This window comes from Trachymyrmex septentrionalis, unplaced genomic scaffold, assembly GCF_001594115.1.
Source record: "Trachymyrmex septentrionalis isolate Tsep2-gDNA-1 unplaced genomic scaffold, Tsep1.0 scaffold40, whole genome shotgun sequence".
In the NCBI taxonomy this organism is placed as follows: Eukaryota; Metazoa; Arthropoda; class Insecta; order Hymenoptera; family Formicidae; genus Trachymyrmex; species Trachymyrmex septentrionalis.
In genome coordinates this window covers 4,853,185-4,867,651 of record NW_017305569.1, presented here as the reverse complement: position 1 = coordinate 4,867,651, position 14,467 = coordinate 4,853,185, and the positions used below count along the sequence as shown (strand labels likewise).

General features: G+C 27.9%; 2 protein-coding genes across 4 annotated transcripts in view; both read left to right on the top strand.

Annotated features, from left to right (window-relative positions):
• The window catches only part of LOC108751145 (bumetanide-sensitive sodium-(potassium)-chloride cotransporter), a 17,312-nt gene extending 7,346 nt beyond the window's left edge, over positions 1–9,966 (top strand). Inside the window, exons 4-20 of one of the 3 annotated variants that reach the window (XR_001939469.1) lie at positions 1,121–1,385; positions 1,999–2,252; positions 2,395–2,509; positions 3,502–3,827; positions 4,310–4,541; positions 4,644–4,765; positions 5,149–5,348; positions 5,739–5,886; positions 5,978–6,219; positions 6,326–6,543; positions 6,947–7,058; positions 7,458–7,564; positions 7,703–7,817; positions 7,948–8,099; positions 8,183–8,294; positions 9,034–9,224; positions 9,424–9,966. Coding sequence is in view for 2 of the 3 variants with exons in the window: in XM_018491191.1 (XP_018346693.1) it covers positions 1,121–1,385; positions 1,999–2,252; positions 2,395–2,509; positions 3,502–3,827; positions 4,310–4,541; positions 4,644–4,765; positions 5,149–5,348; positions 5,739–5,886; positions 5,978–6,219; positions 6,326–6,543; positions 6,947–7,058; positions 7,458–7,564; positions 7,703–7,817; positions 7,948–8,099; positions 8,183–8,294; positions 9,034–9,169 (2,856 nt within the window). In the remaining variant the exon portion in view is untranslated. Of the gene's footprint in view, positions 1–1,120; positions 1,386–1,998; positions 2,253–2,394; positions 2,510–3,501; positions 3,828–4,309; positions 4,542–4,643; positions 4,766–5,148; positions 5,349–5,738; positions 5,887–5,977; positions 6,220–6,325; positions 6,544–6,946; positions 7,059–7,457; positions 7,565–7,685; positions 7,818–7,947; positions 8,100–8,182; positions 8,295–9,033; positions 9,225–9,423 lie in introns of those variants that run through there. The other 2 variants (XM_018491191.1, XM_018491192.1) reach the window with 2 other exon arrangements.
• Positions 9,967–13,008: 3,042 nt separating this feature from the next.
• On the top strand, positions 13,009–13,747 carry LOC108751082 (COMM domain-containing protein 7-like). The gene is made up of 2 exons (XM_018491032.1): positions 13,009–13,123; positions 13,520–13,747. The coding sequence occupies exons 1-2, from the start codon at positions 13,075–13,077 to the stop codon at positions 13,693–13,695; spliced, it is 225 nt and encodes a 74-aa protein (XP_018346534.1). The 5' UTR covers positions 13,009–13,074; the 3' UTR covers positions 13,696–13,747.
• The last annotated feature ends 720 nt before the right edge of the window (positions 13,748–14,467 follow it).

The window sequence follows — 14,467 nt, the reverse complement described above, 5'->3', positions numbered from 1 at the left end:
ACATAAAGATATATAATACCTAAACAATAATATAATAACACAACAATAAATTAATTATTATTTATTTATAAATAATAATTTTCTTTGTATTATTATTTATAAATTGATGTTAATAGATGTATTAATTAAATGAAAATATAATTGCTTTATTCTGAGAGATTACAAGTTGTAATACTTATGTTTTTAAACATAAATGAAAAAGATAAAAAATGTATAGATAAAACTTAAATTTGACAATGTAATTATCGCATATAAATAAAAAGCAGCGATTAAATAAATAATTTTATTTAAAATGTGAAATAAAATAAAATAAAATATGAAACTAATATAAGAGAGATTTAAATTAAAAAATATTTATGAATTTTTGTAATATATAGTTAATGTATATTTTTTGAAATTAAATTAAATATATTAGCTTTTAACATGGCATTGCGCATTGACACTCGGTATATAGCCAATTGTAGCGTTATCTAAAAAACAAATGAGTTAGTGAAAATTTGCAATGGTCGGTTTTTATCATTTTTCAGTTATCGCTCTACGTCCTTGTATTCTTGAATATATTATAGCGTAAATATTAATGAGAAAGTTTTTACATTGTTTTCAGACATATACATCCACATTCGTTCAGTTTAATAATTACTAAAATATATTACTTTTATTATCTGTCTTTACTTAAATGTTATGGATAAACATATCTTAAGCTTAATCAATTCACTTAAAGTTTGACATTGATTCTTTTAAAAATAAGAGTTAAAATTTAGACTTTGCATTTGTTGTTAACGTATAATATTATACTATCAATAATATTTTATTCAGTCCACTCAGTTTATCGCAAGCATCGTTAAAAGTGAACAATGTAGCACGTGTCGTACTTCTAAAATTTAAGTAATCTTCAAAATGTTTAAATATTTTGCAATCAATGGAGTTTCTGGAGCTTTTAATTATCAGTACTTGTAGGCTAACAATACTAAATAAATTTAATAAAATACTGTAATTTGTGTAACGTGATTTAGTATGAGAATCATTGGAATTACGTAATTATGTAATTTGTGATAATGCATGGCATCAAAATGTAATACAGGCAGTATGGAATTGAACCTCTAAATAAACGCTGTTTCAGGACGCCAATTCCGTCGAGACCGGACAAGTTGGAAGCGTTGTCGGTCAGCAGGGTCACGTCGGAATAAAATTAGGATGGATCCAAGGCGTTCTTATACCATGCCTGTTGAACATATGGGGCGTCATGCTGTTTCTGCGACTTTCGTGGATAGTCGCGCAGGCTGGTATTCTGCAAACCATCGCCATTATCGGAATATCGGCGGTCGTTTGCGTCATTACGACGCTTAGCCTCAGCGCAATTAGCACTAATGGGGAAGTAAAGGGAGGTGTGTTACGCATTCTGTAATTCTTTTTTTCCAAAGGAGTGGCGTCGTGCACACCATCACTCTATATACAATTGTGTCGTTAGACGCTCGGGGTTTTTCCCTGAGCTAGAAGATTCTCATCAGAATTATTTATCCAATTTAGCCGGGGCAATTTGTCTTGATACAAGAAAACATGATTATCATTCTTCTGAATTTTATCGTATTTCTTGTCTATTAAAGGGATTACGATTCATACGACAGAATAGTAATGAATATGTCAGAGATGAAATTATTAATTTAAAAATAAAGATTACTTCAAAGTCATTAAAAAAATTGGATGTAAAGACATGGAAAGCTTAATCTTTCATCATCATATAAATTTTTTTTTAATAGATTTAATAAATTATCTTTTAATCCAAATGTGCTAGAAAATCCTGTTTTTAACTAATTTTAAATAGAGTCTGCTTTATTCGTAGCTTAACAATATTCTGACAAATTTTTGATAAATTTCTGACAAAATCACAAAATCAATTTCAAATAATTTAAACAATTATCAAACATTCTATTTATTAACCTTTATTTATTAAGAATATTGTTGATAATTAGAGATAGAATAAAATGAATTGATCTACAGGTGGGATATACTTCATCATCTCTCGTTCTCTTGGACCCGAGTTTGGCGCATCAGTTGGCATTGTATTTGCATTTGCAAATGCTGTAGCAGCTTCTATGAATACTATCGGTTTCTGTGATTCCCTTAATGATTTGTTAAAGACACACAAATTGAAGATCATAGATAATAGCGTAAATGATGTTAGAATTGTTGGTATATTAGCGCTCATCGTTATGATTCTTATCTGTGCAATCGGCATGGAATGGGAATCAAAGGTATTGGATCTGCTAAAATTATTTTATTTATATACATATTGAATTTTTTAAAATTCGTTATAAAAATGATAAATTGTTACAAGAATGACAATTTGATATTTGTTTTGATTTGTTATTAATATCTTTTGCGCTCTTTCATTAGGCACAAAATTTCCTTATAGCCATCATCGTGAGTGCGATCTTTGATTTTTTAATTGGTACTATCATGGGACCACAAAATGAGGAACAGAAAGCGAAAGGTTTTATAGGATTTTCCGGTTAGTATAAAACTACAATTAAATAGAATTTTGTTTATCTACGTTATATTTATACAAGTTTATGGTTAGTTTCAAATATACAAATTCGTAGCTGACCTTTTATTGTCTGAACTACAACGCCGTAGTTCGGATAACAGAAGCTGGATGTATTCGACTTCAGTTTTCTAAATGTTAGTTCCCATTATCGTGACTAATAAGGACTGGCAGAGTTAGTGAACTTCTATTATCTGAATTCTGTTATCGGAACTGTCTTGTCCCCCAATATCTTTAGATAAACGAAGTTCTACTATATATAATGAAACAATAATAGCAATATGATGTGAATCAAACGAAATGCATTTATCGAAAAGATTGTTTTAATAAAAATAAAATATATTAGGTTGAGTAAAAAGTCATCGCGTATTTTTTAGCTCAAAGTTGTATATACAATATCTTCGTCAATAATGAATGAAATTCAAATTTAAAAAAAGGATTTTAAAGCTTGAAATCTCTACTTTTAAAAGCTTATCACATTTTTTAAGTTTATATGAGTTTGATAATTTTTACATACCAAAAACTACGAGCTGAAAAAGACGAAAAATTTTCTTCTCACTTTGTGGATTTGTAACGTGTCCAAAACGAATTTGAGAAAATTTTCGATTACCTATCGTGAAAGCTTGATACTTTCCCTATAAAATCGTTTTTTTTTTAATATTCCTACGACTTTTGATTACTGAGTTATCGCGGATTAAATAAAAGAATTATTTTGACTTTAATTGCTCATAACTCCATTAAAAATTGTCGTATCGTATAATTTAAAAAAGAGATTTTTAAAGCTGAAACTTTACTCTATCAAGATATATTTATATTGTTGGTAAGAAAGTAATTGCGGTTTTTACTGATAGATGTCTTTTAAAAAAACGCGATGACTTTTTACTTAACCTAATATTAATAAAATATATTAATATATAATATTAATATATTAATAAAAATATATAATATATTACTTCTAGCGGACGTATTTATGGCTAATCTCGGATCAAATTATCGTTACTCTGAGAAAAACAATCAAACTTTCTTTTCGGTGTTTTCCATCTTCTTCCCATCTGTCACCGGGATTCAAGCGGGCGCTAACATATCTGGTGATTTGAAGGATGCAGCGAGCAGTATACCTATCGGGACTCTTCTCGCTCTGTTGATATCCATGTTTAGTTATGCAACTTTTGTCTTTTTTGCCGGCGCCGCAGCTGCTAGAGATGCTGGTGGTTTTGTAAATAGTACTGTTGTGAACTGTATTCCTGAGTTTAACTGCACGTACGGACTGCACAACAGTTATTCAGTATGTTAATATTTAAAATATTAATAAAGATACAATGCATTTAAAAATTTTTATTATTTAATTTTAAACAATATAGTCTCAGAGCTGAAATGTATTATTTTTCGCAGTAAAAGTATTAAATTAAGAATTGATCTAAATTTATTCGCAAATTAATTTCAAAGACCATAAATAAATAATAAAACTTACAATGTTGAATTCTTCAACTAATATGCTTTACAAAAATATGCAATATAAGATAAAACTATTAAAGAAACTATCTGATTTGGTAAATAAGATGGATTTAATATTTATATATTTAATTATAAATTGTTATAATTATAAATTGTTTAATACTAATTATAAATGTTTATTTTAAAAAAATTATTTTCAAATTTAAAAAAAATTGTAAAAAAGTAGCAATTGTTAAATATTTTTATTTAATAAGTCAAATTATTAATTAAAATATTAACGATACAATTTATAGAAAATATTATTTTTCTCAGGTCATGCAGTTAATGTCATTATGGGGTCCTCTAATTTATGCAGGCTGTTTCGCAGCTACTTTGTCGACAGCGTTGACCAATTTACTATCGGTGCCAAGACTCATTCAGGCTCTGGGTCAAGATCGAATTTATCCCGGGCTGATTTACTTCAGCAAGAGATACGGAAAGTCCGGGGAACCCTATAGAGGATATGTTCTTACGTTTGTTGTTGCGGCACTCTTTCTCTTAATCGGTAAAGTATTTGTTCCGAAATGTTACGAACTCATTAGCAGATATCAAATTTCTATTATCATTAATTTTCTTTTCTAAAAACTCTTAATCGTTTCCCTTTCAGCCGATCTCAACGCAGTCGCACCACTCATCTCGAACTTCTATTTAGCGTCATACGCTTTAATCAATTTCTGCACTTTTCACGCAGCGTTAATTCGACCTCTCGGATGGCGGCCTAGTTTTAAAGTAAATTAGAAATTTAGTTAATTAAATAATACAAAAATTATAAGAAAACGATGCTCTCTAATGACACTTAATCTTCAATACTATTTGATATTTTTTAATCTCTTTCTTCTCGTGTATGCATTACATGTTTGAAAAAAAAAATTATTATAATGAAAAAAGGAGAATGAAAGATTTTTAATTATATTACTTTTTATTTGTTTTACCACATACTTCATTCCATATATTTTAAAATTATATAATTATTCTTCATTTATTTAAAAAAACTGATGGCATATATATGTACATACCTATTAAAAATTAAAGAACAGATTAGGTCTTTTAAGCATCTTTTTCAATGGAGTTAAAAATATACATGTAATGTCATTCATTTCTTCTTTTTATAGTACTACAATACTTGGCTGTCTTTGATGGGTTTTATTCTTTGCGTATCAATTATGTTCCTTATCGATTGGGTGACTTCACTCGTTACCTTTGTCATTATCTTCGCGCTATATCTAATAGTAGTTTACCGTAAACCAGATGTGAACTGGGGCAGTAGTACGCAGGCGCAAACTTTTAAGACTGCAATTTCCATCGTCTACAGGTATTATTTAAAAATATAATTTCTTCTGTTTACATTTCTGATTGTATTCTTATTAGAACGATTACAGACGACATGGTCAACTGTACACAATCGTTAAATACTGGCCTACATTCATATAATTCATCATGTACGAGTATATGTAATATTTGCTATTATTGGAGTACATTAACCATTTCGTCTGGAGTAGATTTAATTGGATTTCATGCTTAGGATTATAGAAATGCCTAAATTAATATCTATCTTTGTATCGTAATCTAATACAAATAAAATACCTACTTGGCATTTTTATCTAACTCTTATTCTGGAAAGTACTAATGTTATTTTATTTATTTCAATTTATATTTTAATTCAAAGTGAAGATTTCAATCTAAAATTTATGAAAACTTCTAGGTTAAACTCCATTGACGAACACGTGAAGAATTACGCTCCCAAAATTTTAGCACTTACTGGCCCGCCTGCTGCCAGACCAGCGTTAATACACTTAGCAAATCTCATTACGAAGAATAATTCGTTGCTAATTGCCGGCGAAGTTTTTCCGGTATTATATCGATTTAGCAATATAACTTTACGTTTATTTGTAATAGTTTACGTTATAAAATTGTGACGTTAAATTTTCAACATAATTTCAGACACGACTATCGTATCGAGTGCGCTCCGTACGCCTAAATAATGGTTCCTTCTGGCTGCAACAACAACGTATAAAATCATTCTACCACTTAGTGGATGACTTGAGTCTGGAACGAGGTGCTGCTGCATTGATGCAAGCAACCGGGATCGGTAAATTGGCTCCCAATGTAGTCCTCATGGGTTATAAAACCCACTGGTCGATGTGCAATCATAAAGATTTGCAGGAGTATTTCGATATTCTTCAGTAAGTTAATTAATTACTTACTTCAGAATTACTTCAAAATCGAAAATTGATGATGAGATAAATATTGAAATACATTTCAAGAGTTTAACATTCGTTTTCTCTTTAGCAATGCTTTCGATAATAAGTTGGCTGTAGCAATTTTGAGAATTGCCGAAGGTTTGGATTGCTCCGGCATTACAAATGGGGAAGACACAAACGGAGAGGATGATCACGGAGGTCTCGTACAGAGTAATTATAATTTGGCAGGTAATACTCTGATGCACGCTGACAGCAATCTCTCCATGAGTACGCAGATTCCCAGGGTACAAAGCGTGCCAACAATAGGTAAAAATCGATATTAAATTAAAATAAAAAAAGATTCCCAGCAAACACAAAGTTACATATAACATACCTGTTAGTCATAATTTCCCATTCAACAAAATATAAAATTGTTACATATAACTTCTGTTTGCTGGGTTATATCATTCCAATATTTACATTCATGAGTTAATATTCATAATTGATCATTATTTGTAATTATGTAAAAATATTGTATTAAGGCGAATTGTATTAAAACGAGTAGCTATTTCATTCCTTGCGAATATCTATAAGCAAAAACAATATATCTTGTAAACAGAAATTAGTTCTATTTAGTAAATAAACCATAGAAATGTAATTTAAAAAATGCAATCAATTTTTCAGTATACTTGTTTCTTGCATTTTATTATAATTTAATATCATTTTATAGGTACTTCATTTGTCACACCTGACACGACACCTGTGATTGGATATTCAACGATAAATTGGAAAGCTCACGATAATATAAAACAAAAAAAAAAACATGCTGTTGATAAATTGTTGTAAGTAAAACAAAATAAATTCTAATAATATCGAATATTTTCTTCACTAAATTTAGAATTAATCTTGTTTTACAAAAATTTAATCACACATTTTTTTAATTTGCTTATTTCCAATTTCTAATATTACATATTTTATTAACTAAATCAGGTTTTTGTTAAAGTGACTTAAGATTAATTAAGAAATTATAAAAATTATGCTATCTGATTTTTTATTTATTTATATTATTTGATTTATATTATTTATTTATTTGATTTATATATTAAACCTTATGTTCACCAAGAAAAGATTTATATATATATATTTTACAATTTTATAAAGTAAAGTTTTTTCAATAAAATTTAAAAATTCAGCAAAATTATGTTTCGTTTATTATTAATAATTGATCTTCAATTTTTTAGCGAAAGACGAAACGGCGGGATGGCTTCTATACCAGAAAATGTAACAATTTTCCAACAGAAGTACAAGAAAGGAACGATTGATGTGTGGTGGCTATATGATGATGGAGGTAACTTACAAAAATAAGCGGATGATTGGGGTATGTCGATTGATTGATTTGATATAGACGTACCTCAATCATCCGTATAAATTAAATTTTCTGGAATTTCCGGCTCATTTGTAAGTGGTAGAAGTTATTATTTGACAGGTTTGACGGTTCTCCTACCGTATATAATCAGCACGCGCGCAAATTGGAAGCATTGCAAAATGAGAATATTTGCTCTGACTAACCATAAGCATGATATTAGCGCGCAAGAAAAAGAGTAAGTAAATAATAAAAATATTAAATGCTACATATATACAAACAATTTATCAATAAAATTATTACGAGCAAATGATTTTATTAAAATGTAAATTAAGTATTTTGATATTATATCATTAATTATCTTGCAGGATGATTGAGATAATGAATAAGGCACGAATTAACTATAGCAGCTTGAAAATAGTAAATGACATTGGCGTCGAATTAAAAGAAGAGACACGAATTTTCTTTGATAAATTAATATCCGATTTTCGAATAAACGATTCTTCTTCCGTAAATGGTGGTAAGTTATTGCCATAATTTTCGTTTTTAGCGACATCATCAAATGTACATTTAATATTTAACATAAATAATTATTATTTTTAGAATGCTATATTACTGAGAACGAGCTTCAGACTCTACGAGAGAAAACCCATCGGCAATTGCGATTGCGAGAATTATTATTGGAAAATTCGAGTAAATCTACTTTAGTAGTTATGTATGTATAATGATTTATATTAAATGATTTTAGTAATCCTTATTACAGAACAATAAATATATATTGATGTATGTGTCTATTTATAATAATTCTTTATTTTTAATTATATTTCTTTAATATAAAAAAAAATAGTATTTAATATAAGACTGAAGAAATATCAATATATACGAATATATTTAAATATTTTTGAAAATATGTCTATAAAATATTTTTATAATATTCAAACAGATTTGTACATATACATCAGTATCATTCATAACTTCAGGAATGCTTGCGATTTTTTGTTTTTTATCAAAACTTAAGTGTTTTTTCGATGAAAAAAAGTTGTAGAGAAGTTTTTGAAAATGCAATTTGAAAAGGAAAAATGGAGTTTTTTTAAACACTGACGTTTAAATTTTGTCTCTACAATATTTTGTACCTAAATTATGTAAAAATATCGTAAGGGCAAAAATCAAACGCCAATTTGACTCTACTGTTCTTCTTTAAAATGCGTTTTTCAAAATTTCTATACAATTTTTTTTCATCGAAATATTTAAGTTTTGTAAATTGCGAGAAAATCGTAAGTGTTCCCAAATTTATACGGTATTGTATATCAATTATTTATATGAATACGTAACTCATATATTATTCACGTTACTCTTCCTTCATTACAATTTACGAAGAAGATTTTAGAATTTAGAATTTTATTCTCACTACACTATTATTAATAATTTCTTAAGCATATTTTTTTAATTTAAAGGTCTTTACCAATGCCAAGAAAGGGTGCAGTATCGGCACCATTATATATGGCCTGGTTGGAGACGCTTACGAAGGATATGCCACCCACGATTTTAGTCCGCGGAAATCATACATCTGTATTAACATTTTATTCGTAGTCCACCGAACATGGTCTAGTTACATATGGTACGTCTCAATAATAATAATAATAAAGTTAAAAATAAGTTTTAATTCAAAAACTAATTCCTTATTTTTATTTCTTAATATTGATTATTCAAATTGCATCTTTTTGATAGAGATATAAAGATAATTGTAAAATTTTTGCAAATAGTCTTTCTTCGAAATGATTAAGATCTTCTGTCAGCAATAAATGTGTTGTATGTTATATTAAAACGCTTTGTACTCGTTGTAGATATTTGTTGCCTGTTCCCATCAGGTTTCGAAAGTGGACTTGCATTGTCCATGCAAGTCGAAATGAAGAAATAAACGGAACAGCTTTTATCAGCTGACAGATAAAATTGTTGTACTCGAAGATTGTAACGATAAGCACAATGAAGAATGAAGAACTTTACTGGAGTTCGATTTTTAGTATGACACAAGATTCTCGTGTGGAAATTGAATATGACTTGAATGTCGTATATGGAGAGTATGCTGAAGATTATTAGCAACGAGAAGTTATGTCAGAGAAGAGTCTCTTAGTAGAATATTTTATCTTTATGTCGAATGATGAATGGAATCGAAGACATTTTCCAACCTAAAAAAGTCTCAGTTTGTTAAAGAAGTAGGTAGTGTGAAAGATGCCAACAAATGAATTTTGGCAGAAAAACTAGAATAATAAAAGTAGAAGCGGTGAGAAAGACATAATAGTGAAATAGTGAATATTAGAAAATGGGAAGAAGAATAAATGGGATGAAGAAATCAGGAATAATATTTTATGGAAAGGTTCCATTGTACTCGAAAGAACTTGGATTAGAAATATGTAGATATATGTATTATTGTAAATAACTTGTCTATTTTTTATTAAGTTTAAAAATGTAATAAAGTTTCTCTAAAACGTAACTATTTAAAATTTTAGACGTTATTAAAATCATTTGAAAAAAATTCTTATAAGTTCCTTGACTTAATGTAAAGACACGTGGTACGATTTCCAAATTGAAAGAAATATTTTTTATATTTTAAATTTTATAAAAATGTCGATATTAATCATTATTAAATCTTAAAACTCTAAAATTTAATAAAAACTTGAGAATTTATTATAAAAATTTGCAAATTTTGTATGATATAATCAAAACTCAATCATAAAACTCTAAGCTAGTCTCTATATAATAGTCTCAGTGTCAGGCTAGCACAACACAATCTTCAAAGATCTCAGCACAACGATATTAAGAGCACTTTACTTTTGAGCGCGACCCTTTGCGCTCGACTTTTCTGTGTTAAAATAATTAATCAGATTTGTGGTGCGCTTTGATATGAATAATACTTATATCTGAGTTGTGCTAAGCTAGCATAACATAACACAACTCGTAGAATTGGATTAGATATATATCTGTCGGCGTTTGCTTACACGATTTCAAGTTGTTTCTTTTTATCTAACTTTATAAATTTTTTTATCGAAACGGAATGAGATATTGGAATTTTGTCGACCGCACAACACGACACAAATATAGCATAATACCATTATAATTCTGAAAATTACAAAATTCGAAAGTGCGGGGCTAGCAAAAATTTGATTTTCTAAATTTTTTAAAATACTTTTTATGTTAATAGCTGCGGTTTGCAGCATAATTAAGAAAAATACAAAATTTGAAAACAGGGCAAACTTCATACATGTCAAATGGCTATGGTTTTGTAATCAAAATCTTATCGAGTTTATTGCTAATTTGCTAACATTTTGTTTAGAATGTACAAACTCGATAATTATGAAAAAATATACACAAATATCAAAGAAATTTAAAAAAGCAAATGCAAATTAATCATAAAAAAAAAGAACAAAGATTAATATTAGGTTAAGTAAAAAGTCATCGCGTTTTTTTAAAAGACATCTATCAGTAAAAACCGCAATTACTTTCTTACCAACAATATAAATATATCTTGATAGAGTAAAGTTTCAGCTTTAAAAATCTCTTTTTTAAATTATACGATACGACAATTTTTAATGGAGTTATGAGCAATTAAAGTCAAAATAATTCTTTTATTTAATCCGCGATAACTCAGTAATCAAAAGTCGTAGGAATATTTAAAAAAAACGATTTTGTAGGGAAAGTATCAAGCTTTCACGATAGGTAATCGAAAATTTTCTCAAATTCGTTTTGGACACGTTACAAATCCACAAAGTGAGAAGAAAATTTTTCGTCTTTTTCAGCTCGTAGTTTTTGGTATGTAAAAATTATCAAACTCATATAAACTTAAAAAATGTGATAAGCTTTTAAAAGTAGAGATTTCAAGCTTTAAAACCCTTTTTTTAAATTTGAATTTCATTCATTATTGACGAAGATATTGTATATATAACTTTGAGTTAAAAAATACGCGATGACTTTTTACTCAACCTAATATGTCGCAAATGTTTTGCTACTTATGGACGACCTGATTCGATGAATAAATATTTAAGAAAAGATATGCAAATATAGTGATAAGAGAGAAAGAGAGAAGGAAAAAATAAAAAACAAAAGATATTAAAAATAAAAGAAATAAAATAAAGTAAAACTATTTAGCGTTTAGAAAAAGCAGCTTTGCAACTATTATAAAATTCTTTCACGTAAATAGTTTTTACATTTAGATCCAATAAGAACAAAATCACTAAGGATAATCATATTAAAAAATTTTACAAGAAGCTACTTTTTCTGCTGAACGCAGCCAATGGCATGTTCAAGCCGGATGAAGCTGCTAACCGATTGAATGTGATTGGGATCTATAAGTATAATCGATCATATTCACTTGCTCGGCGACACTACAGGTGAGCAGAACGCTAGCCGCTAGCTGCTTTGTCGACTTGTACGCGTTCATTATTTCGTCGGCAGAGGTGGGGAGTATTTGAAGTACATGTACTTAAAATATGTATTTAAATACATTTTTGTATTTTGTATTTCGTATTTTAATACTATTTTTTTAGAGTATTTTATATTTTGCATTTAAATACTTTTTTTTTAATATTTCGTATTTTAAATTTGTAAATAGTAAATATAGTTAAATTATGTAAAAATTTTTTTGATAAAAGTTAAAATCCATTTTGTTGACTCAATCTAAATTCCATTTCACGCATGATGTGCATAATGCATCATTTCCTTGTTTACATTTGGTGAACAACCTCTATTTAAATACATTTTTATTTTATCGAGAGTATTTTGTATTCCATATTTGAATACTTTTTTGAAAGTATTTTGTATTTTGTATTTAAATATAATTTTTTTTAGTATTTTGTATTTGAATACAATTTTTCGAATATTTTGTCCACCCCTGCTCGTCGGTATAACAAGCATATTATCAGAGAGGGTTTCTCTCTGATATTATCCGTTGAAAATGTTTGTAAAAATGGCTATGTCAAGACACATTTATGTACATAGAGGCGCCAGTGGACGGATTCCTTTAAAGTCATTAGATTTATGAAATACTGCAACCGTGTTAAGTCCAATATAGCGGCAATTTCAAACCTGATGTATTGGGATGAATTTGTATTAATGACGGAAGACATTAAAGTATTAATCAATTATATTTATAAGCAATGTTTATCGTTATAAATAAATACAACTGATTAACACTTCAATGTCTTCCGTTAATCACACAATAAATTCATCCCAATACATCAGTTTAAAATTGCCGCTATATTGGACTTAACATGGCAAACGGCTGAGGTACTTTATAAATCTAGTGACTTTAGATTCCTTGATTCATTCACGGCTTCCACCATCCACTATTGGCACTGCCACATCTCCAGATTTCCACTGATTTCCACCCACCTAGAACTTAGGTTTGTGGTCTACTCAGTCTACTATCAGTTTTCTTTCTTTCTCTTATTGCTTATAATTACTTGTAATCAATTGTAACGATAACACATGAAGTTCTGAAGATGGAGAAAAGTATTAGTAAAATACTTGATATATCATGGAGATTTGGAGGTGAGACAATAGCTGGATTATAAACAAACTATTATCGTTTGTCACATTATATTCTTAGGTTATTCTCATGTCACATTAAACTTTGAATGACTAGTGTATTATCAATACAAATACCTAAATTTGTATTAATTTTTTATTAGACCTGTTAAGTAAAAAATAAAAATATTCTATTTTTTAACGGTTATACGTTAATATAAAAATTGTATATATTTCCATTTTAAATCTTACATTCGATTAACCGCAGTAGTAAATAATTAATAAACAAAATAATATGATATAATTTGATATAAATTATACAAATGTTATTTCCAAAGTTGTAATCTTATAGTAGATTAATATTCTCATGTGATGTCAATCTCATTAATGAATAACTATGCTACTTTTCAATTCTTTTAGTGACTACAGCAAGTAATGATTGCGACAATGTTGCAAAGTCATTTCTACAACTTAAGTTATGTCTTGAGGATGATGGTGTAGTCAAGAATGTGTTTACTGAAATGACAATAGGACAATTTTATAAATTTCTACATGATTTGGAAAAGGCAAAATGCAATCTTGATTTGTTGTTGTAAACAAATATATGCAGATTAAGATATTACATGTAGATATTAAGATGTATTACATTTAAAACTCAAGCAATTGTTTTTGAAAAATTTTTTTTATATTTTCTTATTATCTTTTTTTATTTAAAACAAAAATATTTACTATCTTAAAAATTTAATTAAAAAATTTAATTTATTTCTAGTAAGATGGTAATATTTTGATTAACATTCTTTAAATATTATTCGCCAAGATTCTAATTTTAATATTATTCGTTTCAATAATTAATATGAAATTTACAATATATCCCAGATAGTAAATTGACATTATTTGTTATCATTTTAATATTAAAAGAAGATTTAAGCTATCATTTTGATATTAAAATAATAAATAACTATTGCTATCTGGGGTGGTTTAGTTAGACTATACTTTCCTAGTATAGTCACTAGGAAATTATAAACATTAAGTTACATAGGAAACTACTAAATATTATTTGAATTTTTACTTATAAGTTTTAATTTGTACAAAGACATTGTATGGTTTAAGCGCTGAACTAAACTGGAGCTTGAAGAATGAGAATTTTTCTTTATAAAGCAAAATTAAATAATTTACAATGTTCTATATTGTAACATTAGAATTATGAATTGTAAAATACAATCCAAGTCTAATTTTATTCCTTATATTTTTTTTATAATTTTCATCTGTCATAGCTGCAGTTTAGTAAAATTTTTATATGTTGTATATATTTCAGTTTATAAATTTTTGACAAGTAATTAAATAAATATAGTAAATAATTAAATAAAA